This window comes from Nymphalis io, chromosome 14 (genome assembly GCF_905147045.1).
Source record: "Nymphalis io chromosome 14, ilAglIoxx1.1, whole genome shotgun sequence".
NCBI lineage: Eukaryota > Metazoa > Arthropoda > Insecta > Lepidoptera > Nymphalidae > Nymphalis > Nymphalis io.
In genome coordinates this window covers 7,982,646-8,008,112 of record NC_065901.1, presented here as the reverse complement: position 1 = coordinate 8,008,112, position 25,467 = coordinate 7,982,646, and the positions used below count along the sequence as shown (strand labels likewise).

General features: G+C 33.7%; 4 protein-coding genes across 9 annotated transcripts in view; 1 reads left to right on the top strand and 3 right to left on the bottom strand.

The window, feature by feature from the left end:
- Positions 1-2,463, top strand: part of LOC126773144 (tyrosine-protein phosphatase non-receptor type 9-like) — a 48,097-nt gene extending 45,634 nt beyond the window's left edge. For all 4 annotated transcript variants that reach the window (XM_050493778.1, XM_050493780.1, XM_050493781.1 and 1 more), the window contains one exon: positions 359-2,463. In XM_050493778.1, coding sequence (XP_050349735.1) covers positions 359-430 — 72 coding nt within the window. In that variant the 3' untranslated portion in view covers positions 431-2,463. The remainder of the gene's footprint in view (positions 1-358) is intronic.
- The window catches only part of LOC126773154 (probable 39S ribosomal protein L23, mitochondrial), a 176,580-nt gene that overhangs the window by 47,871 nt on the left and 103,242 nt on the right, over positions 1-25,467 (bottom strand). The window lies entirely within an intron of this gene.
- Positions 3,190-14,347, bottom strand: LOC126773508 (bumetanide-sensitive sodium-(potassium)-chloride cotransporter-like). Its single transcript, XM_050494459.1, has 19 exons — positions 14,323-14,347; positions 13,494-13,579; positions 13,287-13,364; positions 13,005-13,185; positions 12,662-12,921; positions 12,474-12,582; positions 12,171-12,310; positions 11,829-12,020; positions 10,808-11,039; positions 10,596-10,717; positions 10,386-10,521; positions 10,021-10,232; positions 9,423-9,664; positions 8,705-8,884; positions 7,615-7,813; positions 6,012-6,166; positions 5,346-5,485; positions 4,301-4,434; positions 3,190-3,502 (listed from the first exon to the last, which is right to left on the bottom strand). Exons 1-19 carry the CDS (start codon positions 14,345-14,347, stop codon positions 3,395-3,397), a joined length of 2,931 nt encoding a protein of 976 aa, XP_050350416.1. The 3' UTR covers positions 3,190-3,394.
- The window catches only part of LOC126773142 (bumetanide-sensitive sodium-(potassium)-chloride cotransporter), a 35,962-nt gene continuing 26,960 nt past the window's right edge, over positions 16,466-25,467 (bottom strand). For 2 of the 3 annotated variants that reach the window (XM_050493773.1, XM_050493775.1), the window contains exons 9-20: positions 24,715-24,939; positions 23,842-24,073; positions 23,568-23,689; positions 22,896-23,031; positions 21,622-21,833; positions 21,155-21,396; positions 20,866-21,074; positions 20,475-20,653; positions 19,682-19,839; positions 19,220-19,356; positions 18,688-18,839; positions 16,466-18,290 (exon numbers count right to left, since the gene is read on the bottom strand). In XM_050493773.1, the coding sequence (XP_050349730.1) occupies positions 18,177-18,290; positions 18,688-18,839; positions 19,220-19,356; positions 19,682-19,839; positions 20,475-20,653; positions 20,866-21,074; positions 21,155-21,396; positions 21,622-21,833; positions 22,896-23,031; positions 23,568-23,689; positions 23,842-24,073; positions 24,715-24,939 (2,118 nt within the window). In that variant the 3' untranslated portion in view covers positions 16,466-18,176. The remainder of the gene's footprint in view (positions 18,291-18,687; positions 18,840-19,219; positions 19,357-19,681; positions 19,840-20,474; positions 20,654-20,865; positions 21,075-21,154; positions 21,397-21,621; positions 21,834-22,895; positions 23,032-23,567; positions 23,690-23,841; positions 24,074-24,714; positions 24,940-25,467) is intronic. The other variant, XM_050493776.1, reaches the window with a different exon arrangement.

The following is a 25,467-nucleotide window of genomic DNA, read 5'->3' as shown; positions in this document are numbered from 1 at the left end:
TACCACTATAAAAAAGTTCAACCCTTCCTCGCCTCTGTACATTACAACCCGACACATAGTCCTATTAGTTTTTCTAACTAGCAGCGTAAAAAAAAAACTGGATTCATTCCTCTCCATTTCAGTATCGATACTTTACACCCCCACCATACTTTCTATTCAGTACCTCTCGAAGGACTAGCCCAGTGAACAACAGACCCGAGGGTTCAACTAGGATACATATAACTTGCGCGTGTTACCCAAAATTATCTCTTATTATATTGTACTATTTAGTAATTATTTATCAAATAGATAATTTGCTTATTAACGAATTTACCCTTAAAGAAAGTATTTAATTAACTGATATACCTGGCCGTTTCAGGTTATGCACGGCTACTTAGAATCGGCCGACTTGTCCGGCTTCGACGAGGAAAACGAAGAGGAGTCCGAATGAAGACTGTCGCGAGGTGTCTGCAGCTTGCTGTGAAACACGTGTCCACACGAACCAGCCTCTAGCGCTAAGTCACCTAGTGTTTACTTAAACGTGTAAATGAAAACGTTCCTTTAGAAAGAGTATGGACTGACTGGATCACCTTTCGTCTATTTATTTTTCACGTGCGAGACATCCGTAACCAAAAAGTATAACCTGAATCGTTTAGGTGTACTCTCTATGTTATTTATTTATGTATAAGAAGTATGGCTGTGTGAAGATTTTTCGTCTTTAATTTATGTAGATGTTTATACTTGTACTGTGAAATAATTCTGTCGGTAAATTCGCAATCTTACTCGTCCTAAGGGCCTCCGGGTTGGCGAGTCTGATACGTTTAATGTGTTGAGGTGCTGGTAGGTTAAAATCATGTGTCTCGAACGTTCGATTCTTCCATTCGTTACATCTCGGTGTAATTGTCATTTTTATAACGAATTATCTTATATACGTGCACTTAAATAATACAGAGTAATTCTCGAAAGCGCTGCAAATAAAAAAACTACGTAGAAAATAACGCAAACAAGAATCGAGTTCAACATATAAATAAATATTATAATATTAATGGTTATAGACTGAATACTGTTAATTTCTCTAAATTTTTATCGACGCTTAGTATCGTTACGAAATCGTAATGTTATAATAACAGGAACACAAGTGTATAACTGTGAGACTATGGGCTCCCGATGAATAAATATCCTTATAATAATAGTTACAAATTATATAAATATATAAAATACGAGCTAGTGAATTGTTAGTTAGAAATCCAAGTTGTTAAGTTGAAGCGGAAATGAATGTTTATTTTTCAACGGATAATATGTATTAGCGACATATCGTATCACAGATGTATATTTTGAATCGCCGTCCTCTCGTACAATTTACATATCGCTCATTATAACGCTTTTTTATTCAATGATATTTCTTTACAAAACAAACGCTTGTAACATACGCTAATATATCGATTAAAGGATTCTAACTGTTACATCTCGCTCTTCATCTTCAAAGCTCTTTATATAATTTGCAAGCTTGTACGATATTTGTGTTCCCTTATTCTTAAAACGGGCCTCAGTATTTATCGCCTTGAACTGAGAGTTAAATTATAGTATTATTATAGAATAAAAAATAAACCGGTACCATTAGGTTTGCGCATTCAAAAACGTTATGTTGGCTAATCAATCATCTATTCTATCGTCTATGTAGCGACTATTACAAAAGGCAGGTCGCTAGGCACACGTACGCGTTTCACTGTGCAAACTGATTTATTCAACTAATAAGCTCAAAGTTATTTATTATCCGAAAGTGTAATTGAACTTTGAAAAGTATTAAACTTTAATTGGTATAATTTTAAGTTATAAAGCCATATTTATATTAATGCATTGATCAAATAAAAAAAATAGTATGAATACGTCTGTTTTTTTAATTTTTAAAGTATTAAAATAATTTAGTATTATATTTAAATAAAATGTAAAAACAAAGCAAGCACATATTATGTTTAAATGTCATTAGATGACGTATTTATTTTCTTTAAATTGAACCAATGTTCATGTTAAAATGATTTATTTTTCTGATATGAGCTTACTCGTGTAAGCAAAATATATCAGAAAAATAGAGTATATAAATAAAGGTGTGTAGCGACAGGAATTACAAATATATGTACATAAATAATTATAAAAAAATTTAAATCATTGCGTGCGTTATTATAAAAATGGCTTTATTTAGCACAAATCTGATGTAAAGCCCGAATAAGATTTACTGCTTTAATTATTTTTAATTTGATCGATCTTACTTTTCATAAAATTATGTATATGTATATAAAACCTCAATCCGCCTCAGAACACAGAGAATCATCTTTATTACCGCTAACTTATCGATTTGTTACTGTTTGCACTCTTAAAATAAAAGTAAATATGTATATTGAGATGTATAAATTAATGCATGTTGACCTCTTCTGAGGGTGTGAACAGAAAAAAAAAACATTGCCCTGCCCCAATAATTAGCCCTAGCGTTTAAATAGTTGCAGAATATATTAATTTATAAGATATTCACAAAAATAGATTAATAATTATTAGAAAAATATTTTTCACTCAGCGTACAAATTTTTTGCCACGATAAGAAAACTTGTAAATAAATATACGACACATTGTATCAAATGTAGTTTTGTATCATCGTTCGATTTTGTTACAGAAAACCAAATTTTAAATCACTTCAATATTTTCACGTTACTTTGTAATCATTTAATGAAATCGTTAATCTGGAACGCCTGTTGGTTCTCGCGTCTGTAAATATATTATCATTCTTATGTTAAAATCGTAAATTAAAAATTGTGAAATATGTGTGAAATAAATATTTGTAATATATTGAAAACGTATTATTATTTAGTTTTTGCGAAGGATTATAAGATTAATAAACTTTCTAAGAAAGAATGGCCATTGGTTCTTTTTAACAACAAATTCCATACAGTTAAAGTGAATTTATCAAAATTTTAACAAAGCAATAAAAAGTCCATTAGATTTATCAGTTTATTACTCGCTAGATTTATTTTTTTAATTTTAGTAGCTTAATAATATGTAAAGGCAGCTCATAACCACCATTGCTTCCATCTATAAATTAATATAACATAATTGAAATATTTTAAAACATTTATCTACTTGAAATAAATTCCATATTCACTTTCGTTATTTGTACCGATAAACATCCTTCAAATCCGCTAGGTTTAATGACCAAATCATCAAAATAACGCCGAGCAAGCGTATACTGACATGAGCGCCTTTGCTTTGAGGCCTTGCGGTCCCGAATAGTGGCAAGGCTTTTTTGCTCCGACACATATAAATGTGTCGGAGCAAAATTATTTAAAACATGTAATGTCCGTGTGTTATAACAAAAAAACTTACTTTACTATGGAAAATCGAATCCCTTAAAAATAAACCAACCAATTTATACACCAAGAACAGTCTCGTCGTTTCCTCTCACGAAGAGCACGGGTGGTAAATCTTTGCTCAACACCTCGAGCCACGACATATATAGAGTAGCGGATACCGAGCCCTGAAAGACGAATTATAAGGTGTAGCATATTTGTATTTGAAGTAAAACTAGTAATTGTGACTGTATGTAACCCAACATACTATATATTAATCAGATCCATTTTATATTAAAATGTAAACAATTTATAGCTATTTTTTTTAACTCTGGAAAAACGCGTTACGCGTTTCCGCGCCCACTGTTCCCGTGGAGGGATATGTGGGGCTCGCCGGTGTCCAAGGCGCCGAGTGCGCCACGGACATCGGGATATCCACTAAAAAAACAGCGGTACCCTTTCCGTCTTAACGAGGAGCGCCACGGGATCGCTTTCGCATGCTACCGTGAAACAATCTATAGCCTATTCCAACCACAAGAGGACTAAAGAGTAATAAACAACTCTGAAATCGAATTGACGCGATATCATTGGTCGAGATCTTTAATAATCTATGATATTCACTATGGATTCCCGAGAAAATGGCGTTTTAATGTCCGCGAAGTTGTAATCGGAACTTTAGTAGTTAAATTAAATTTGGTTATAACTAGATAAGTGGAACTAGTTTCTGCCCGCGGTTTAGCCAGCTGTGATAAGAGGGGACAGGTATTATGGGGTACTCATGGGGTACCATGTCATTTTCGGCACCCCTGACAATGTGTATGCACAATTTTATGATGATCGGCTGAGGAGTTAAGACCTGAAAGCGTAACAAACTAATACTTTCGCATTTATAATATCAGTAAGGATATGCAGAGTTTTGTAAAATACCTGAGGAAATAAAAAGTTATTCTTAGCATCGATGGAGTAAGTATTTAAATAAAACTAACCAGTCTCGGATAAGGGAGTGTGAGAACAATAAAGGAGGCCATGTACGAGTGTTCTACGAGCAACTCTCGCAGTCGCAGGTGACGGTTGGTCTTGTTGCGTAGCCGTTCCAGCTCTGCATCCGATATTAAAATGTCTGTAAATAGAGCTAGCTTTTAAAAATGTTGTAATTTTTATTTTAGATGTTAAACACAAGAATAGAAAAAAATAAATAACATGGTTTCTTGACTGCTCGATAATATCAGATATTTCTCTTTCCAGAATATTTACAACACAAACAATACCAAGTGTTCGTACAATTGTACAAACAGTTGGTATTTCTGAATTATTTAATGATATTTCGAGACGCTAAAGGAATTTTACGTAACAACGTATGTAATAATAAAAAAACTCTAGTGCGTAACTGGAAACTGCATCATATAAAGTTTAATGCTTTCCTGAGAAATATTGAGTAAAAGAACTCACTCACTAAGCACCTACCTTCAACAGCACCAAACAGCTTACGTAAACTGGGTTACGAGTTGATAAAGGAACCAGGGAGTGTCGTCCACACTCCTATATATATGATAGAACTCACAGAGAACATAGATTTTTATGTGAGCGCGTAAAATATCGACGGGTCATTTCGGCTTCGGATATCGATAAGAACTCAAGAAGACGAAGAGTCAAGAGAATAGTTCGACGCATGTAGCGCTCTAGTCGCACGTCTAACCAATAGGAACCTTTCTATATTGTTTGCTCTATTATTAATAAAAAACACTCGAGTTTATATAAAAAAAACTAGATGAACCTTCTTTCTAAAGATTGTGTTGTCTTAAATTTTTTATTACAGAAACAAACATTTTTAATTAAATTTGTACTATAAATTCTGATGAGAAACTAATTAGAAGTTTATTCAGGTTCGGAACAATTTTAATAGAAACATAATTAAAGTGAATTGTAGCATATATTAATAAGTTAAAAATGTATTTGTAAATTATATATGATTATTCTTATTATTATATTTGTTAACGTGTTTGAACCATAAAAAAACATTATTATACTAACCACTCCCAAAATCAGTTCTAAACTTTTTAATCAGCTGATTAAAGTATTCCAAGCTCGCTTGCATAGGAGGTTCGTTGATGCCTTGAATCATGATGAGCGATGAATATTCGATACGAAATTTTTGTAGTAATGCCTTTATGCTGAAATGCATAGTAAATATCCTATTAAATGATTTATCGATATTCATCTTATTCAGTGATTGAGAAATTCAATGCTCAATTTACTTTATATATATATTTCATGCATCTCGGAAACGGCTCTAACAGTTTGGCTCTATGATATGTATGATACGATTTTGCTTTTTATGTTGTTTTAATTTGGTGTCAAAACGCTATTTCTCAAAAAAAAACATGTTTTATAGCAAATTGTATTAAAGCCGCGCAAAGCTCGGTCGCCAGGGTAGTTTTAATATAATGCTTGTTTTTTTTAGTGTTCTATGCGCATCAATCATTCCATAAAGTTAAAAGTTTGTATAGTAGGTTTTAGCATTTGCGTGATTAGTGACGCGCGATTCGTATCGGACAATTGCTTACTATAAAAAAAAGAGAAAACCAAAAGAAATAAAATTTTTCCATGACTAGTATATGCCTGCCAACATGTTTTTTTGTTGTTACCATGTAAATAAATTATTACTTTAATTTGAATAATATATGTTTGTTTACTAACTGTTTTTCAGAATCTTGAATATCGTTGCAGTCACGTGTAAGTGCAAATATCCTCAGCGGCATTTTGTCTGTGAAGCCGCGACGTGCTATGATGTACGGCAGCAAGATGTTGAGGCCTCCGTCGTCATACAGCCACCACGCGTCCAAATCGTTGTCCTTAATATTAAAGTTTTTTACGGTATAGGTAGGCGGACGGGTCACTTGATGTTAATTGTAACCGCTAATAGAAATTGGTGGTGTTAGAAATATTAAGCATTCCTTACATCGCCAATACGCCAACAACCTGTAGAACGAAGATGTTATGTCCCTTAAGCATGTAGTTACACTGGCTCAAACACCCTTCAAACCTGAACGCAATAATACTAAATCATTACATAATTTTAATAATAAGAAACTATATCTTCCACTCTCCCCAAAATTATTCTCTGCTGTGTTAAAAAGTATCTTCCGCAACTTAAACTGGAATTTTAAAAAGGATACGGTATCAACATAAACGGATTAAAAATGCACTATTTAAGATTCGCCAACGGTCTCATACTTCTTGACGAACATAATTTGAAAGAGGAAAGCATGAAATTCAGAATAAATATTAATTCCAGAAGACTAAAGTAATGACAACCACCACAAAAGTCGACATCAAAACTAAAGGCAATACTCTAGGGTATGTAGACGACTATATCTGTCTGGGTCAAGTAATTTCCACGAAAGACCAAATGAGGAAAGAAATCAACCTCAGGATAGCTACTGGATGGAATAAATATTAGGCGCTGAAAGAAATAAGACTTGGGCATGTCAACGAAAAGAAAGACATTTTACTCTTGCATACTTCCCTGCCTAATTTACGGATGCGAAACCTGGACCCTCACAAAAGCATTAAGAAAAAAACTTGCCGTAGCCCAGAGATCAATGGAGAGGAGTATGACCGGTTGTAAAAGCTAGGATAGGAACAAAAACAATGACCTAAGTGAAGTGGAGTCGGAGAGTGACGGAATGGTATCCAAGAGACGCTAAAAGAAGTCGAGGAAGACAGAACACTTGGTGGGAAGATGAGTTAAAGATGACGGCAGGTCCAAACTAGGGAGGGTCACCCAGGAAAGACAAAGGTGGAAATCGTTGGAGAAGACCTTTGCGAAAAGACACACCGAAACCGGAGACATTTTATAGCAAAAAATGTTATGTCCTGTGTTTATGTTTTTTTAATGTTATAGTTTCGGAATAAAGAGCTGTATAATAATATAGCTTATTATTATGTATATCTACTAATAAATATGTTGGAAAATCACAAATATGTATGTTTGATACGATGGTTGTATAGACGAGGTAGATACTTAAACAGATATAAAGTTTGCCTGCAGATTTTGTAGTCTGTGTATTTATAGTTTCTAATTGTGACATCCATGTGGCATCGGCGAAACAATAAAGTGGATAATTCAAAAACCATATTGTTCATGAATATTTTCATGGAAACGATATCGAAGTCTATAAATCTCAAATAGATATATCAATACCCGTCTTTATAATCTTATATATCTTATATTACAATCGCAATAATAATAAATTAAAAAAATACTGTACATATAGTAAGTTCAACATAGATCACTCACAGGACTAAAAGATAATGGTTTGTACACTCCAGATTTTCTCATCGAAAGACTTGATACTGGAGTATTTTTGGTGGGATCACTGTCATGAAATGAAGCAACAGTTTCTTTGACTACTAGTCCAAGTTCTGGGTGACTACTTTCAGCTTCATCTGTGTAATATAACAAAAATATTGTGTTATATGTTAGGAACATATCAAAACTATAAAAAGTACTAAAAATTATCTATAATCTCATCTCGATATCTCTGCGTGTGAGCAAGGTGTATGTCAGTTGACTCAGTAACAATTAATACGTTAATAGTAATATACTCGTGTTAGTATATTTGTATAATATAATCGTGTAAACAAAAACTAAAGACTAATAAAACAATAATACATTATAGTGAATTATTATTAAGTAATACATACTAAAAATTAGTAAGTGAGTATGACTGCCTCGTCAGTCTTTTGGCTAGATATAAGACCTTAGTTCACAAAGATTGGGCCGATAAAAAGTTATTGTTTTTTTCAGTCAAAAAATTCTCAGTATCAGGCCAATGTCTGGCTGGTACTGCACTTTGGTGTCTCGGAAAGAACGTAAATTCGGTGGTCCTGCGCCTGAACTGTTTCCGGTCATGTCGAATTTGCCTTTCCAATATGAGAGTGAGGGAATAGAGATAGCACCTGTGTTTACACACTTATGCACTATAATATGTCCTATGCATATACATACATAGTCTCCCTCGAGAATGGACGAAATCGGTCAGTTGGACATCGCCGTCTTCAAAATAACCTTCTCTTGAATAACATAATATCCTGGGAGATTATTCACACACGGCCATCTGATCCTAAACTAAGCAGAGCTTGTACTAAGGAAACCAGACAACTGATATACTACATATACTACTTTTCTTTTGTAAATACATACTTATATAAATAATTACACCTAGACTCGGGACAAACAGACATGTTCATGCACACAAATGTCTGTCCTGGGTAGGAATCGAGCCCACAACCTTCGGCGTGAAAGGCAGGTACCTACCAACCACTTCAACCGGCCCATCAATTGCATTTTGGTATCTATAAAAAGTCGTGTGGTTAATAAGGTTTACTAGTCACCGTTAAAATGCCCGTGCTGTGGCATGTCTGTGTCCGAGTCGGCGAACAGCAAGTCCTGCACGTGGGTCTGCATGCGCATCTCGTGCGCACCACGCGTGACGTGTTGCTTCACCGGCCGCGCCGTCTCCGGCACGCGTAAAATGGATACGCCGAGTTGTTCTTCGAACGCTAACCTGTGTCGATTCGGTACAGACATGCATAGCAGCGTTTATTTATTAATCATATTTGTTGAAAACAAAGTGTTTTTTAAACTGGGGTATTGTTGGGGCGCTACGTCACCTCACGTTGTGTACCTGTTGATATTTTCAAATAGTTTCAATTCATGTAACATTTAGAGCTTCTTTCGATGTCCTTGTTTCTACCGTCTTCCTAGTACCCCGCTGGAACCTCGGGTACGTTTCTAATATAGATTTTTTTAGGTGTCCTAATATTAAAAAAATAGAACCTAGTGGTACCCCATACCTAAACATGCTCATGCTTTGATTATGCATATTAACTTTTTTTATTGAAATAAAATAAATATTCAATTTATATCGACCGTTGATTTATATAAAACAATCCACCTATAATATCGTAGTATAATTTAGGATAAAGAGAAGATAAATAATAAAATTAGTTACAAAATACACATCACAACAAATCTATTTTTAAAGAATTCACATATCAAACAACAAGAAAATAATTATAATAAATTGTCTGTCGATTGCTTACTGAAGAACTCGTACATATGTTCGAACACTAGTGACTGCACATCTCGTCCATCTGTTCATGTAGCCAATAAGTAGAATGTTCGGCTTTAGGCTACCTAGGCCAGTAGATCTGATGATTGCATGCACGCCCACCTCGAAGGGCAATCCGTCTAAAACTACGTAGAAACCACGATCTTTTCGCGATAGTAGCCATTCTTCACCTGCTTGAAGTCGACCCACTCGTTCTGCCTTTGAAATTGGTTCCTGGATTTTATTTCGTCAGTTAATTAAAAAAAACAATCAAATACGATGACTGACAATGACGATTGTTTTTATTGCGTATTGTCATTATTATTATAAAGAGCAATCAAACTGATTGTTTTTATTCGAATTCTGTCAAAAATTACATGTCCGATAGATTTGAAACCTTTATACTATTTTAATAGCCTATGAAGTATTTTTACAATTTTTGACATATAGATAATTTGTTATATAATCTTAGTCAGATTCGAAGAGAAATTGTCGGTCCGGGCATTTTATTTATATTTTACGATATCGGGACGGCCGGCATGTAAACATTTTTATTTCGTTACTACGAATAGCGTCAAAGCATTATCTACCTCGTTGACGTCAGCGACCACCATGAACGAGCCCAGTTTCGTGATGAGGTGCCCAATATCGAGCAGGGCTGGTCTATTGTTGGGTCTTCCAGCTAATACCAACACTTGAGGGTTATACGATTTGATGTTTTCATGCATGTGGGACATTTGTATCAGAGCTGATACCGTGTCCTTGTATCGTTGTGCGTCCGTACTACTGCCCCAATTCACATCTTAAATAATATTATTTTATTAAGAACGTACAACTAAATACGGCCTTACTATAAACAAAACTACCTACATAATAATTAGGTTATGAGTGTACCTAACATTGAGTTTTATTTAGTTAATTATAAGAATAATATAAGAAAAGGAATATCATTTACCTGGCTTTCTATAAAGTACTAGTAGATACAATGTCATAAATATAAAAAACGTAACAAGTGCCATCGCCCAGCTGATTATCATCATTATAAAGATACATATTAAAAATCCAAATAGTGACAACCACGTGTTGTAAAACTAAAAAAATATATATATAACTTAAATAAATTAAATTATTATTTTAGTATTAATGAGGTTTTGTTAGTACGTACTCGAAATGTAGGCCTCCAATTTATCGACTGAATTAAACCAGCATGAAATGTACAAAAATTGATAAGAGCGTACGACGCCAAGTAAAAGTTTGTAATTAATGGAGCTATTGTATTTAAATCAGCTGAAAAATATAAAGTGAATAAAACAAAACACGTTTTTCGCAATTTCTAGTCTAATATACAAATATATATTGTTATACAAATACATATACCTATCAGCAAGAATGCGAGCGAGACGAAGAATGTGAGAACGTATCCGCGGTAGGGCTCGCCGTGCTTCCCGTAGGGCTTAGAGAAGAAGATGAGTCCGGGGTAGATGCGATCCACGCCCAGAGCCTGGATTAGGCGCGGCACCGACAGTAGATTGGTTAGCGCCGTCGACAAAGTGGCGGCCCAGCAGCCGGCGTAAATAAGAGCGCTCGATTGTGCCATCAATTGCATTATCTACGAGATAAGCCACATAATATCAAATATAATATAGGTAGGTAATATATGATTTACCTCGGTCTAGTGGCTAGATGTAAGGCCGCAGACCTGGAGGCCCTGGGTTCATATCCCACGTCGGGCCAATTTTTTTTTATAGAATAGGAAGGTCATAAGGACGAGCATATGGGCCACCTGATGGTAAGTGGTCACCAAACGCCCTTAGATATTATATTAGATAGTAAGAAATGTCAACCATCGCTTATAGCCAATGCGCCACCAACCTTGGGGACTAAGATTTTATGTCCCTTGTGCCTGTAATTACAAGTAATATATAATAAAAATAAAAGCCAATAAAAAGTTATTGAGTTTTTCTGTCGAAAATTCTCAATAGTAACCCGGACTTTGGGAGTTGAATTACAAACAAATTGTTTTAAAATATTTGTGTTAAATTCTTTAGACAATACAGCAGCTATATATAATTGTTGTCGATTTATTTATATTATATTAGAAATATTGTGACTGTAGAGGCATATTAATGTAAAAACACTTAAAACAAGAAATCCATGTTAATATTTTAAATATAGACCATTATATGAATTGCATTCATTGGATTGGATTTTATGTTGGTTAGTAAGTTGAACAAGAATATTTTCTACAGGTAAAATCCAAATAAAATCCCTTTAAAATACTTTTGCTTGAGTCGTACGAAAGACGTTAATAATGACGAAACTCTAACTCTAAGGCTAAAAATAGTGTGACCGTAACGGTGAAGTATAACAGTGAGACCGCCCAAGGATAAGTAAGTACCCCGTAGTTATTATGCAGTCCATATTTGCAGTTAGGAATGCATGCGTCGATAGTGCCTGAGTTGACGTCTGCGATGTTCCCGCTGGCATCCCGCAGAGCGCCCACGCCACATAGCACCGCCATCACTAGGTAACTAAGCATTGATAGACCCAGCGCCAGAAATGTGCCTTTGGGTATGGCTGTGGCTGGACTCTAGTGGACAGAAATATACCTTCTTAATTAATTTATAATATCAATAATCAATTACATTCCTTCAATTTAATTTAAGAAATATATAATCTATCAGTCAGTCTGTTAGTATAAAAGAACGTATGTTTTGACACATCTATATTTTAGACTTACTTTCAAATCACCGCATATATTAGCTCCAGCTTGTACTCCGGTTACGGCGGGGAAGTACATCGCAAAAACGCTAAAGAAATTGTGTTGCTGATTGTCACTGTATCGAAAGTCTGGTCCGAGATTAACGAGTGCTGTTTCCACTGCGTGCATAAGATTGATAAAAAATTACAGACATTATGATAATTAATATACTTACATATAGGTATCGGTCTCGCAACTATTCAATTAAGACAAAAATAGAAACTAGATTCAAATTTTAATTATCATAAGTTACGATTTTTGAAGTAACGAAATTAAATTTACCACTAATACCAACGAAACCTTGTGCTCTTTCACTGTCGTTGGAGGGCCCCAAACATGCTCCTAATATGTAATTCAAAATCGATACTACAATAATTACAACTAGAAAATTCTGAAAAAAAAACAATTTAAAAATGTATTTCTGTATTGTGTGCTTATATAAGTTGTTAAATAAATAGAAGCAATCATACCTGCGCCTTTGTTTCCCAATCCATACCAAAAGCGCAAATGATGCACATTACAAAGAGTGCTATAGTGCCAACGATTCGCACATCATTCAATCCATTATCAATTATCCTCACATCAAAAGATTTTAATAAATCATTTAGTGATTCGCAAAAACCGATGGTATTCATGCTTGCCGCTACTGCATTTGCGAAAGCAAAAATAATTCCAACAGATGCACCGAGTTCCGCTCCTAATGACCTGGATACGATATAATAAACACCACCTGTAATCAATTTCTACCTTGTTTATTGCAGCTTGCAAAGACAATTTAGGAGATATGATGCATGGATCCTTTAATTTACCTACCTCCTTTTAAAAGCCCATTCGTGCAAATGGCACTAAGAGATAGTGTGGTAATAACGCACACGACGCTCGACAGAAAGATGATCAGAACTGTTAGACAGATACCAGCCTGTCCAACGATCCATGAAATGCGCAGGAAAAGCATCACACCCCAGATGTTTAAAAGGCATGGTATCAATACGCCCTAGCGGAGAAATCTCTCTTATTCCAGTTGATTCAATTTCAATCGATAAATAATAACATTTGTTGGTATATCTGAGTAATAAGTTGCTTGCATAATTTCACCTGTATCCATCCTAATTTGATATTGTATGTTGTCAATTCAGGTGTAGGCTCGATATTTTGATCTTGAATATTACCTTCCTAGAAAAAGCAACTCAACATTTAGTACTTAAAATATTAAAATAGTAGAATATTCTGTATTTATTTAATTTGATATGATATATATCTATTTACTAGATTGTGGTATTTCATTGTTTACGTACTACTCACATCCTCATGATGACCTGAAGTAGCTATCAGAGCTGCACCTACTCTAGTATCTATTCGGGCCTCACTATGTCTTCCACTAGTTGGTTCTGTAAAATAAAATGATTACTAATTAATGCCTGTTATTCTTAAACCGTTCGAATGATATATACATGTTTAGTGGTAGCAACTCGCCGCTTCTTCCGAACGACACAAGATATATTTGAGAGTTCATTATAGAAGTCTAAAAACAAACAAAAAAACACAACAGTGTATCCATAAAATAATTATAATATTCAGATATTTAAAATAGTGTAAGACTTGACAAGCAATAAAGAGCAAGTAACAATTTCAACTCGACGAGTTCGAACGAACTGCTCCCCATTAACTGGTCTTCGGTTACCGGCTAACAATCTACAATGATAACACGAGTCTTTTAACATCCGATCACACGCTTCAATCGTTTAATGTTTGTTTTTTTTTTCAATTTTCTAAAGATTCAAGACAATACCGAGTAGATACCGAGTAGAATCGACCTACTAAGGAAATATACGCAAACGCTTTTTTATAGTAAGATTTCATAATAAAAAATGTTCCAGTTGTAATTAACATTGGCTATTTAAAAAGTATAAACATTGAGTAGGTACGAGTATATTAGTTTTCCTTAGAAGACAAAATTATTTTTTATTTTTTATTTTTATTAGGGTTTCATGATTGGATTAAAATTTACATGTGCCAACAGTTTCCGCATGGAATAAATAAATTATTGTTTAATGAAGCAAAACATTCGAGCATAGACATAATGGTTTTAGGAAAGGATCCAAGCACTCGAAAGCAGATGAATGAGCATTACCTTCATCTAACCTTACGGCTATCATTACACGAATTTTGTAATGTCAGTACCTAAATACGAGATATTTTTATAGATACTTATTGGTTTTCCTCTGTTTTTGATTGAATATAAACATACTTGTAGTATATTGTTTGCGTACATTAGCAAATATATGACAAATATATTTAATGTCATTTTTATTAGTAATGCGTTCTTTAATATATTATATAGCTTAGAAAATTATTGTTAAATATTGACTGAAATAGAATATAATTTTCAATATTATAAAAAATGCAAATAAATTTGAAATATTTAAATTACTAAAAACGACGAGCTATGTGTTTTATTTTAACTTTAAAGCATTTCAAGATATCTACCGAATACGTTGTACAAAATATACTTTACCTACCTATTTATGATTTTCGGTTATGAAATTGAATTGCTAAATTAGTAGTTCCTTTATTAATATGAAGTCCATTGAATATATTAGACATCTCAAAAACGTCCCAATTGGAACGTTTTACTATTAGTCGCTTTTGCCTTGCGCCAAGCAAGGCGAGGAGCGTGATCGGTAGCAATAAAAACGAAAATGCTGTCGTGTGAATACACAAAGTGTAGCTATTATGGCGCTAAAGTATATTTATAAATCACAAGGCATTTCAAACAACATGTGAATACAGAAAATTAATTGTATGTCTATACATATAAAGACAGAAATATTTTTGTTCCTAGCAACATATCCAAGCATAAATATGTTGCCAATTCATTGAATTTCTAAGATGTTTTATTTTTGTAAATAATATTTTTCTCCATCCTTGATTGCAGTTGCTATATCAGTACATACAAAATTATTATTTGTATCCTATTAGATGAATAAATTTAACGGTAATTGTTTGCAGTTCTCGCCAGACATCTATTAAATAATTAGTATATTTTTTATTTAAATGAATAAGGAATATTTTTTCTTTATAAGTGTAATTAAATAAACCACAATTAACATTAACAGTCCGTAACACCCTGTGAATGTCCCACTGCTGGGCTAAAGGCCTCCTCTCCCTTTATAGAGGAGAAGGTTTGGAGCTTATTTCACCACGTTGCTCCAGTGCGGATTGGTGGAATACACATGTGGCAGAATTTCAGTGAAATTAGACATATACAGGTTTCCTCATGATGTTTTCCTTCACCGTAAAGCACGAGATGAATTATAATCACAAATTAAGCACGTGAAAATTCAGTGGGGCTTGCCCGGGTATGAACCCACGGTCATCGGTAACATTAACAGTAATATTCATTTATTGTATCCAGCATTGCGAATAAAATAATAAACAAAGGACAATGTTACAGTTATTATGTTTTATTATGTTAATTTCTAAATAACAAAAGAACCAATATAATAAAATTGTAGTAAGTAATTTTGACAACCCTCGTCGCTGTTGCGTGAACCCGGCGTTTGACACCGACCACGACTGTTACACGATGTCACGGTAATGTTATGTTATATGTATATAGGTAAATGCAATATTGTGACTCGGCCTTTTTGCGGCATACGTCAGTTTTAGGAAATGAGTTTGGTAAGTGTTCACTCGGTGTTCAACTCACTATATCGTAAGGATAAATATAATTATATTTAAATTATATAAGATGAATTAATAATTTAGAACAGAGAATAAAATAAACATTTACCTAGTTTTTAAATATAGTACCACCGCGTAAAATACTTGTACTATCCATGCCATCCCTTTGTCACGACACAGCAATATAGTGAAATGTTACTTACATTTAATGTAAATCAAAGGGCATGTGTGTGTGCTTTCGCGGAATATGTTTTATGAAGCATAACATCTTATCTATACTTTTTGAAGTCATTGCATTAGGGTAGTTAAAAATAATTATATTGTCATAGAATTTATAAAGGAAAATGAAACAAATCATTCAAGTTGATGATGAAGTATATTCAAGTAAAATATTGTCTTTCTTCTTAAGTAGGTATAATACTCGTGACAGAAGTGAATACGTAAACGAAATAATTTTATCTTTAGATATTTACGTCTTAAGATAAAAGTGTTTCATTTAAAGAATATAAAAATAACTACAGTTAACTATTACAATAATTTAATCTTATCTTACAGTGATATAATTGATTAATTATTTGTAGTAAAGCAAATCAAAAATATATAGTGTAGTATAAAATATATATATTAAAATCTTATTTTGGTGATTAATGTTGTTGAATGATCATTTTTTATATATAAGAATATATCTTAAACACCATTTAACATATTTTATTTACGTGTCAATATTTAAAAATATATAACAAACTATTGATTACTTACAGCGCAAGTATTTTGTAACATAAGAAAAATCATATCAATATTGTATTTCTACGTACTTAACAAATATAATCGGAAATATGAATGTTAGGATGAATTAAAATAAATACATTTATTATTTACCATATATGTTTGTATAATGGCGTACGTTACAACCCGATAGCGATAGATGGCGCTCATTCAATATGCCACATTTTTGAATTGCGCTGTCTAGATATAAACTATTGGGTATATGACTATAAGTGGAACAAAAATTATAAAGTAACGAAATAAATCATAGTTGTGAAAACGGTGGAAAGTAAGGAATTAATTTTCACTGTTTTTTATTTACCATTTGATGTGGATCAATCATTTGATTGTTTTGATTTAGAATTCCAGCGAGTCTTTAGTCAGCAAAGATCATTGATCAGATAATTCATATTCTATTATTCATTGAATACACTACATGAAGAATATAACTTGTATAAATCTATTTATTTGTTCTATTTCATTAATTAAATATACACTTTGGTTTATAAAGGGTCGTAGTTGTTGTGCTAATACTTACACGTAATATTAAAACGAGTTTATTTTAAACGTATTATTATAAAATAACAAAATGCTGCATTACTTAATAAGTACTTGTAGTTTACTTATATTTATTACTATGGTTTTATTTTAATATTTATTTGTCAGTATGTTATAAATGACGCTTTAAATATTTAACAAATAATCGAGAAATCTTTTGATAAGATTAAAAATATAATTTTTAAATGTATACTTATATCTTTTTCATTGTACTCTCATATATTAGTAAACACGAGTTTGTACGTATACATTACACATCACAAGGTAATCTAAAATTAAATTTCTATATTCTATAATCGTTTTATATTTCTATAATCGTTTGTCTAGATCTTAGATCTAGACAAACGATTATAGAAATAAAGTATCATATTTTCTAATAATATACTTTATGTAACACGATTGATTTGATTAATTGAACAAACTAGAATATAGTCACAGACTTAAATTATGTCAACACTTATTCTTATTGGATTTCATATACCTAAATACCTATATTAAGTAACTTTTAATGGATGTTGCCATTATACGCAGTGGCGTAGCTATGACTCTGCACAAACGATCATTTTCTTCCAATACTTTTTTTTCGAGGATGAATATTCAGATTTTATTTCTTGTAGTTAAAATTTGCAATTACAGATTTAATTCACTTATAATAGAACCCAGGTTTCATGCGTCTACTGCCGACTAGCAACCTTCTCGTTAAACATTCGTTTTCATAATAGGCAAAGGGAGGACATTTCCATTATTTTGCTTTGGGGCCCAAAAAGTTTAGTTACGCCACTGCTTACATCCAGGAAATTTGTTTCATTACATAAAAAGAACGAGTTGATGAAAGATGATATTCTCGTACCTGGTTAGCAGCAATCTTTTATATAATATATATTCAGTAGAAATTAGGCGGTAGTTAAACAGTAGGATAGATAACACTTATCAGTTAAGATTAAGCATCCTTATGTGTAGAGCCAGCAAGGGTAAAACCTAAGAGTAGAAGGTGAGCACGGAGGTGTGGTTGCCGCGCACGAACATCACTGGCGGCAGGTCGCGACTCAGCACTTCCAGCCACGACATGTACAGTGGAGCCGACACCGAACCCTTCGAAGCAAGGTGAGTTCAAAAAATATACCCATTAAATCTGTCTATTCATGGCAAATCGAAATTCGTTACGTTGCTTTTTAATTGAAATAGTACACCTTATAATCAGTTCGAATTTTGAATATACGAGTTTATTCAGCAATATTTACTACAATGCGGTAAAATAATCATGTATACATATCAATACAATCACGCATACAGCATTCTAAGGATATACATGTAAATTATTATGTTTTTTTGAATGTGATTGATGTAAGAATTACGTACACATAGTTTTTATACTAACAAAATCATCATTGCCGTATAATCAGAGGAAAAGAGGTGTCAGTGATAATAACAAATTATCATGTGCAAAATGGTATATGAGAGAGAGAGGCAAACGCTAGCGCTATCTCACCTTGCGCGGCATGGGCAGCGACATGACAACGAGGCGCGCTTCGGACGAGTTAGCGAGCAACAGCTCTCGCAGTCGCAGCTGACGGTTCGTCTTCTCCGACAGCGTTGTCAGCTCGGTAGGACTGATCTTGCACTCTATGGAGCAATAAAATACTATAACAATTTTCATTAAATTTTAAATACAGCCTTTCTTAAAGGTCTAAATACTATACATTAAAACTAAAGTCTATTTTATTTTTCTCAAGCACTGTTTGAACTAACATTAACATGATTAAAATAATTTAAAGCTATATAGATTAGATCCGAAAAGAACTGGCAAAAAACTTAGTAATTACTCTTTTCCAGGATTCAAATAACATACATACATGAAATATATATAATTAAATTACGTAGATGTCTTAACTTGGACGTACAAAATATTAAGTATATTATGAACAATAACAATCACATTCGGAACTTGTTTCGGACTCAGTATCAGAAACAAGTTCCGAATTAACGCTCTGAACCAAACTATATATATACTATATTTCTACCTCCTGTATCGTCTGTGAATTTCTTAATAAGTTCCTCGAAGGTCTTCTTCGTGTCCGGCTGTGGCAGTTCTGTGATGTCCTGTACCATTGTCAGCGATGAATAGTCGATCCGGAATTTGGCCAGCAGATTCGCCATACTGTCAAAATGTTTACTTTTAAGCAAATCCATTAAACATCTCTACATATTTTGTATTTATGACGTTGCCTAGTATGAATCGTCTTGTCTTCCAAAAACAATATTTTATTATGAATAGTGCAATGTTACAAAAAAACATTATAAAAGTAAATAATAATTTTATTTACAATCTACGAAAATATCTGTATTAAATTAAATTCGAAATAGTCAGTGATACTACCCGAAATTCAGAGAAATACGGCTGAATCTACCATCAATCTCTCAATAATAATATCAATAACACTGTCTCTAAAGACTTATTCTTATGTTACAAGAAAGGCACTAACTTCCGCTCTTCCAGCTCGAGCTCGTGGTGTCGGTTGGCGAGCGCGAAGATGCGCAGCTTGCAGTGCGCCCACGCCGAGCGCTGCGAGATGATGTACGGCAGCAGCATGGTCAGTCCGCCGTCGTCGTACAGCCACCAAACGTCGATCGTACCCGACTCCTGTTTACATACTTGGCATTATTTTATGTGCCGCTACAATCTTTCTGTAATATAAAGTTACATCCTTATGGATGCGATTCTAGACAATAAATTCAGTAATTAAAACTTATATTTCAGGTTTCGTTGGTGGCAACATATTGACATAACGAAAATTTATTTGACAACATTCTAATCAATATACCTAAGTCATATTTATACGTTTAACTGAAATTTTAGGGTAAGTGATCCGTCACATGCAGTTTTATTAAAAATAAAAAGGACAAGATATATTATTATTAAATTGAGCAGGAATTACTTAAATATAGCCTAGAACGCCTTAGGTGATGTTATTTTTATTACCTAGTTATTTGTCTATGGATCAATCATTTGCGGTAGAAAATGGATCGCATATTTTAAGTAGTGTTTATGACTAAAGTATGACTATACTAGAAGGAATCAATCGTCGTGTTTAATTAAATAAACGTTTTTCCATTTCAGGAGCGAATAAAAAGTTCAATGATATTTACTTTGGAGGGATTGTGATACAATACAACATTTTGGTTTAATATATGAAGTTGAATATATGTGTTGTTGTGAAAATATGGTGCTAGTTAAATTATAAAATGTTAACTTTAATGTTTTAGGTAAAGCTATACCTGTTTCCTTTTAAATATTGTCATGTGAGATAGCTGCTCCATAGATAGCTCGATGCCCGACGCCGATTTGTAAACTACTTGTCGGTGAATATCAATTCCTTTCTTGTCTTTCTTTTTGTCCTTTATGTCACTTTTCTCGGATATCGTGAATGAACGCGATGTCGTTAACGTCAACAGATCTGAAAGTTATACAAAAATATTATACTTTCTACATACACCTCAAATCTAAAATGTAGAAAAATTATATGCCAAATACTATCGACGATTGCAAAGATAATTTAGAATGCTTGAATATTATTGACATTTATATACATAATACCAAATAATCGTTTGTTAAGCTTTAATAACAAGTAACTGACCGTCAGTGGTAATTTTCGTCACAAATACTTACTGAGGTTGTGTCTGCTGGAGGGTTGTGAGTCCGCACGTATGTCTAGATCGGAATCAGCGTGCATGATTGGTGCGCGAACGCGCAGGTCTCCACTGCTGGAGGCAGCCGTTAGCCCACTGTTTGGCTCTTCAGCGCCGGCGACCGCGCTGAAATCCAATCCACCCGACACGCGCACGATGCCTACCGCCAGTCGCGTTTCAAATGCCGTGCTATAGACAATGTCGTTTTTATAATTATACTAGTTGAATTCATATAGTGGTAGACATATTACTTGGAAAATTTGACTCACTGCAGCACGTTAAAGTAGGATTCCAGGTCGGCAGGCGGCGCCGACGCCCAGTCGGCCTTGTAGCCCATCAGCAGCACGTTGGGCGCGAGCCGGCCCACGCCCGCGGCCTGCATGAGCGCGCGCGCGCCGCATTCGAAGCTGAAGCCGTGTACGCCGGCGCAAAAGGCGCGAACCTTCCTACCGCGCAGCCACTCGTCGCCGGAGCGCGAGCGATGTGCGCGTTCCTTGTATGATAATTTTTGCTAGAAAATAATGTAAGTAAGTACATTAAAACACTAAGTCATACGAAAAGCATATTATATTAAAAAAAATAATGAGTTAAAGCGTAGATTTTTTTTATCAATATAATTTTATAAGAATAAATATCATTATTATATATTTATTCACAATATGAGATGAAAGCTTGAAAATGTAGACTAGTTTCTAGTATACAACACTTTCAAATCTAAGATATTTTATAAACTTACTTGTGATATATCGCCCACGATCATAAGCGATCCAGACTTCGTGATGAGATTGCCAAGATCCACGAGTGCTGGTCTGTCCTGGGGCTTTCCAGCTAATACCAGAAGTTGCGGCCAGTAGTTTTTTACATGTTCTCCCGTCTTCGCCAGGTTGTGAGCACTGGAGAGCGCCGTTTTGTACATTTGCGCTTGAGTACTACTGCCCCAGTTTACATCTAAAATTACATTTCATTCAAACGATGAATGACTAATTTTAAAATTGACTTCAGAAACTTAATTATTTATTTAGTAAATTGAATTACCTACATACAATGTGCATCTCCATGTAATTAGAAACGTGTATATACATTTTTTTGACTTTTATACTGTTTTTTAACTTTTAGCTTAAGATAAAAGAGTTACCCAACATTTCTGAGAATTAATATTTAGAGCAACATAAACCATGATTTCAGAACAGAAATTGCTTCAGTAATACTCAGCAAATCAAAGCAAACTACGAAAATTGTGCAATAATTCTTCGAACTCTACAGATTTAGCATCAGTCATAAATTATTCTAGTTCAAGTGCTGATATATCGATGAAAATTTAATTTCAACTCAAATAACACAATTTTATTTCAACTTTCCCTCTATATATAGATTATAAATCAATATTTTTTAAATAATTACAATAGAGGAATATACTTATTTGTGACCACTTCACTGATAGTAGTAATGTAGCCACTATAGACATTGGCGGTATAAATATTATATATATTATATATAATATATATGGATACTATATATATTACATCACTAATGCTGTACCAAATTTGGGAAATAAGGTGTTATTGCCAAATTATCCTTGTATCTGTAATTGCCTATTGCTTACTTACACTTCAAACCAGAAAACAACAACAGTAAGTTTTGCAGCCAGGCGAGCTTGCACAGAGTCGTACCTCCCAGTAAATAGTTATTTGTTTGGCTAATTTGAAGTTACAAGTAATATTTAGCTACTTGATTTTGGTTGGATCGTTGTTGCACACCAAAAACTAATCGTTTTTTTAATTACGATTAAGAAGCAATTAAAGTCGGGTCTATATATGATTACGTCACACAAATATACGAAGTTTTTTACAGAGACGTATTTGAATTACCTACACCTCGTAGAATAAAATGAATGAAATATTTGTATGATGATGTGGCATTCATACATCATCATACAAATATTGATGAATAGTTAATAAAATAGTTTAATAAACTTTGTTTTATAAAACTAAGTGATAATAAAATACTTACCGGGTTTCCGATAATGCACGATGAGATAAAGAGTAAAGAAGATTGCGAAGGTGACCAGCGACATAATCCAGCTAATGAGCAGCATGATGCCAATACACAACAGGAACCCGAGCATCGACACCCACACGTTGTAATACTACAAGAAAATATTACAAATAGAATTAAAATAAACAATGTTATTACACAAGAGGTCTTATTAGTTAAAGTAAACCTGTTTCAAAATCAATATTTATATTTTGAAATAAGCAAAAGACCAAAGTCAAGGAATGCGAGCCTAAGTTCCAACTGTGGAATTATTTCTGTGTATGTATTTCTAGATTCTAGTAGTTTTTTAAAAAGGAAAGCACCTATTATCTATTGAGCTCTTAAACCACATAATATCTAGATATTCAGGAGCGATTCTTCAGATAATTTGAATATGGATTAATTAAAAAGAGCGAACAGTCACAGCGCTTAATACAAGCGTTAACTATAATGCATATATTCAAGTCTTAATAAATATTGTGAGAAAATTTAGTCCAAAATAATTAAATATACTCATAGAAGGATCGCATCAGAATAATCTGGTCACGAATGTACATTACTCTTTACATACTTTGTGATAACTTATGATAATGAGTTAAACTTACTTCTAACTCTTAAAGACTATAAATTAAAGCAAATATGACTTACTCTAAAGGTTGGGCGCCAGCCTAAAGGACGTACAAGCGCAGCGTGAAACGTGCAGAAGTTAATGAGCGCATACGACGCTAAGTAGAAGTTAGAAATGAGTGGCGCGATCGTGTTCAAGTCCGCTGTGGAAGATCACTTTAGTCAGAAAATATAATTAAATTAGATTATACATTTCTCGACAAGAAGTAAGTATCACATTGTAATTTTGGTCTATTAAAGTAATTAGGCGATGTAAATTAAAACTTATTTTTTCAACTAAATATGATTTAATTACCTATCAGCAAGAACATGAGCGAAACGAAGAACGTGAGTACGTATCCGCGGTAGGGTTCGCCGTGCTTGCCGTAGGGCTTAGAGAAGAATATAAGCCCGGGGTAAATGCGATCCACACCCAGCGCCTGGATCAGGCGCGGCACAGACAGCAGGTTGGTCAGCGCCGTCGACAATGTCGCGGCCCAGCAGCCGGCATAAATAAAGGGACCCCACGCTGACATCAACTGCATTACCTGAGCAAAAATATAGTTTTAAAGTATTTTGAACGATAACGCAGAACAGAACTTTGCAAGTATTAGGAGTAAGTATTAAAAATATCTAGAAAAAGTTTAATTACACTTATTCTTTTTTTTTCAGCCTTTTGCCGTCCACTGCTGGACGAAGCACTTATTGTAATCTACTTTAACTCAAAAAAGTGGTGTAGGTGCGACCAGTGAGGTCCAAACGACTAACTTCCTTTGTTTATTATCATAATTAATAATATTTATGATTCATCTTTTGTTTATAAGATTTTCCGAATATAGAGTTTATATTTAGTTTAGCAGTTTATGTTGAAATGATCATAATATCCATAAATGAATAACCAATTCTATATACTTCTGTTAGTTTTTTTTTTATTTTTTTAGTTTTTCCATTTTACTAGTTCGCGAGATAATCGGGATGAAAGATAATTCCGAATGTACATACATACACACACACACGCACAGACATCTCTATAAAAACATTAGATGTGGATTCTGGTGACCTTGAAACGTGGAGATATGCAAAAATTGGGGGATTCATAAACCGGCCCCATTATATCAACTTCCTCTTGAAAGTTTATATATATATATATATATAAAATGCGATGGGCATCATTTCTAAATATACTTACAGAGTAACTGTTATGAAGTCCGTATTTACAACCCGTAGTAGTATTTAGGCATTGAGAAACGCCACTGAAGTCTACAGGAGTATTGTTTATAAGTAACAGATCAGTAACATTGCCGCTGGCGTCCCTTAAAGCTCCTCCTCCAGCAAACAGCACCATGAGCGCGTAGCTCACCATTGATATCAATAACGATAGGAGAGTCCCCTTTGGAATAGCCGATGCTGGATCCTAGAAACATATAATAAAGGCAACGCTATACATACATTCATACTTTAACATTTCTACTGTAATTTAAAATTTTAACAATTCTTAATGAATATGATACCTATGAAAAATAACTCGTTATTTAGTAATATCATTATTATAGTACATTAACAAAAAAGTTTGATGATTCCAATACGTCAAGTATGAATCATTGACTTATTATAAGAAATGTAGTAATAGTGAGCAAGCCGCTCACATATGTACATTCCTAGAATATATTACACGAATCAATATCATGTAACATATGTACAAATAAATCAGCTTCGAAACATTTTTGCATTTGTAGTAGTTAGTGTGTTCAGTGTAATTTACTTATTTCGGAATAAACCAGTTTACGCTAGCTACCGCGTGCCTCAAAATCTCAATCTAATATATGTAATATTAAAGTACCTATCTATTAAAATTAAAAATATATAAAAAAAAGCATTTTTTTACTCATTTATCTGCTGACCGTGCTCTACCACAAACGCAAAAACGTCTTCAAGATGATTT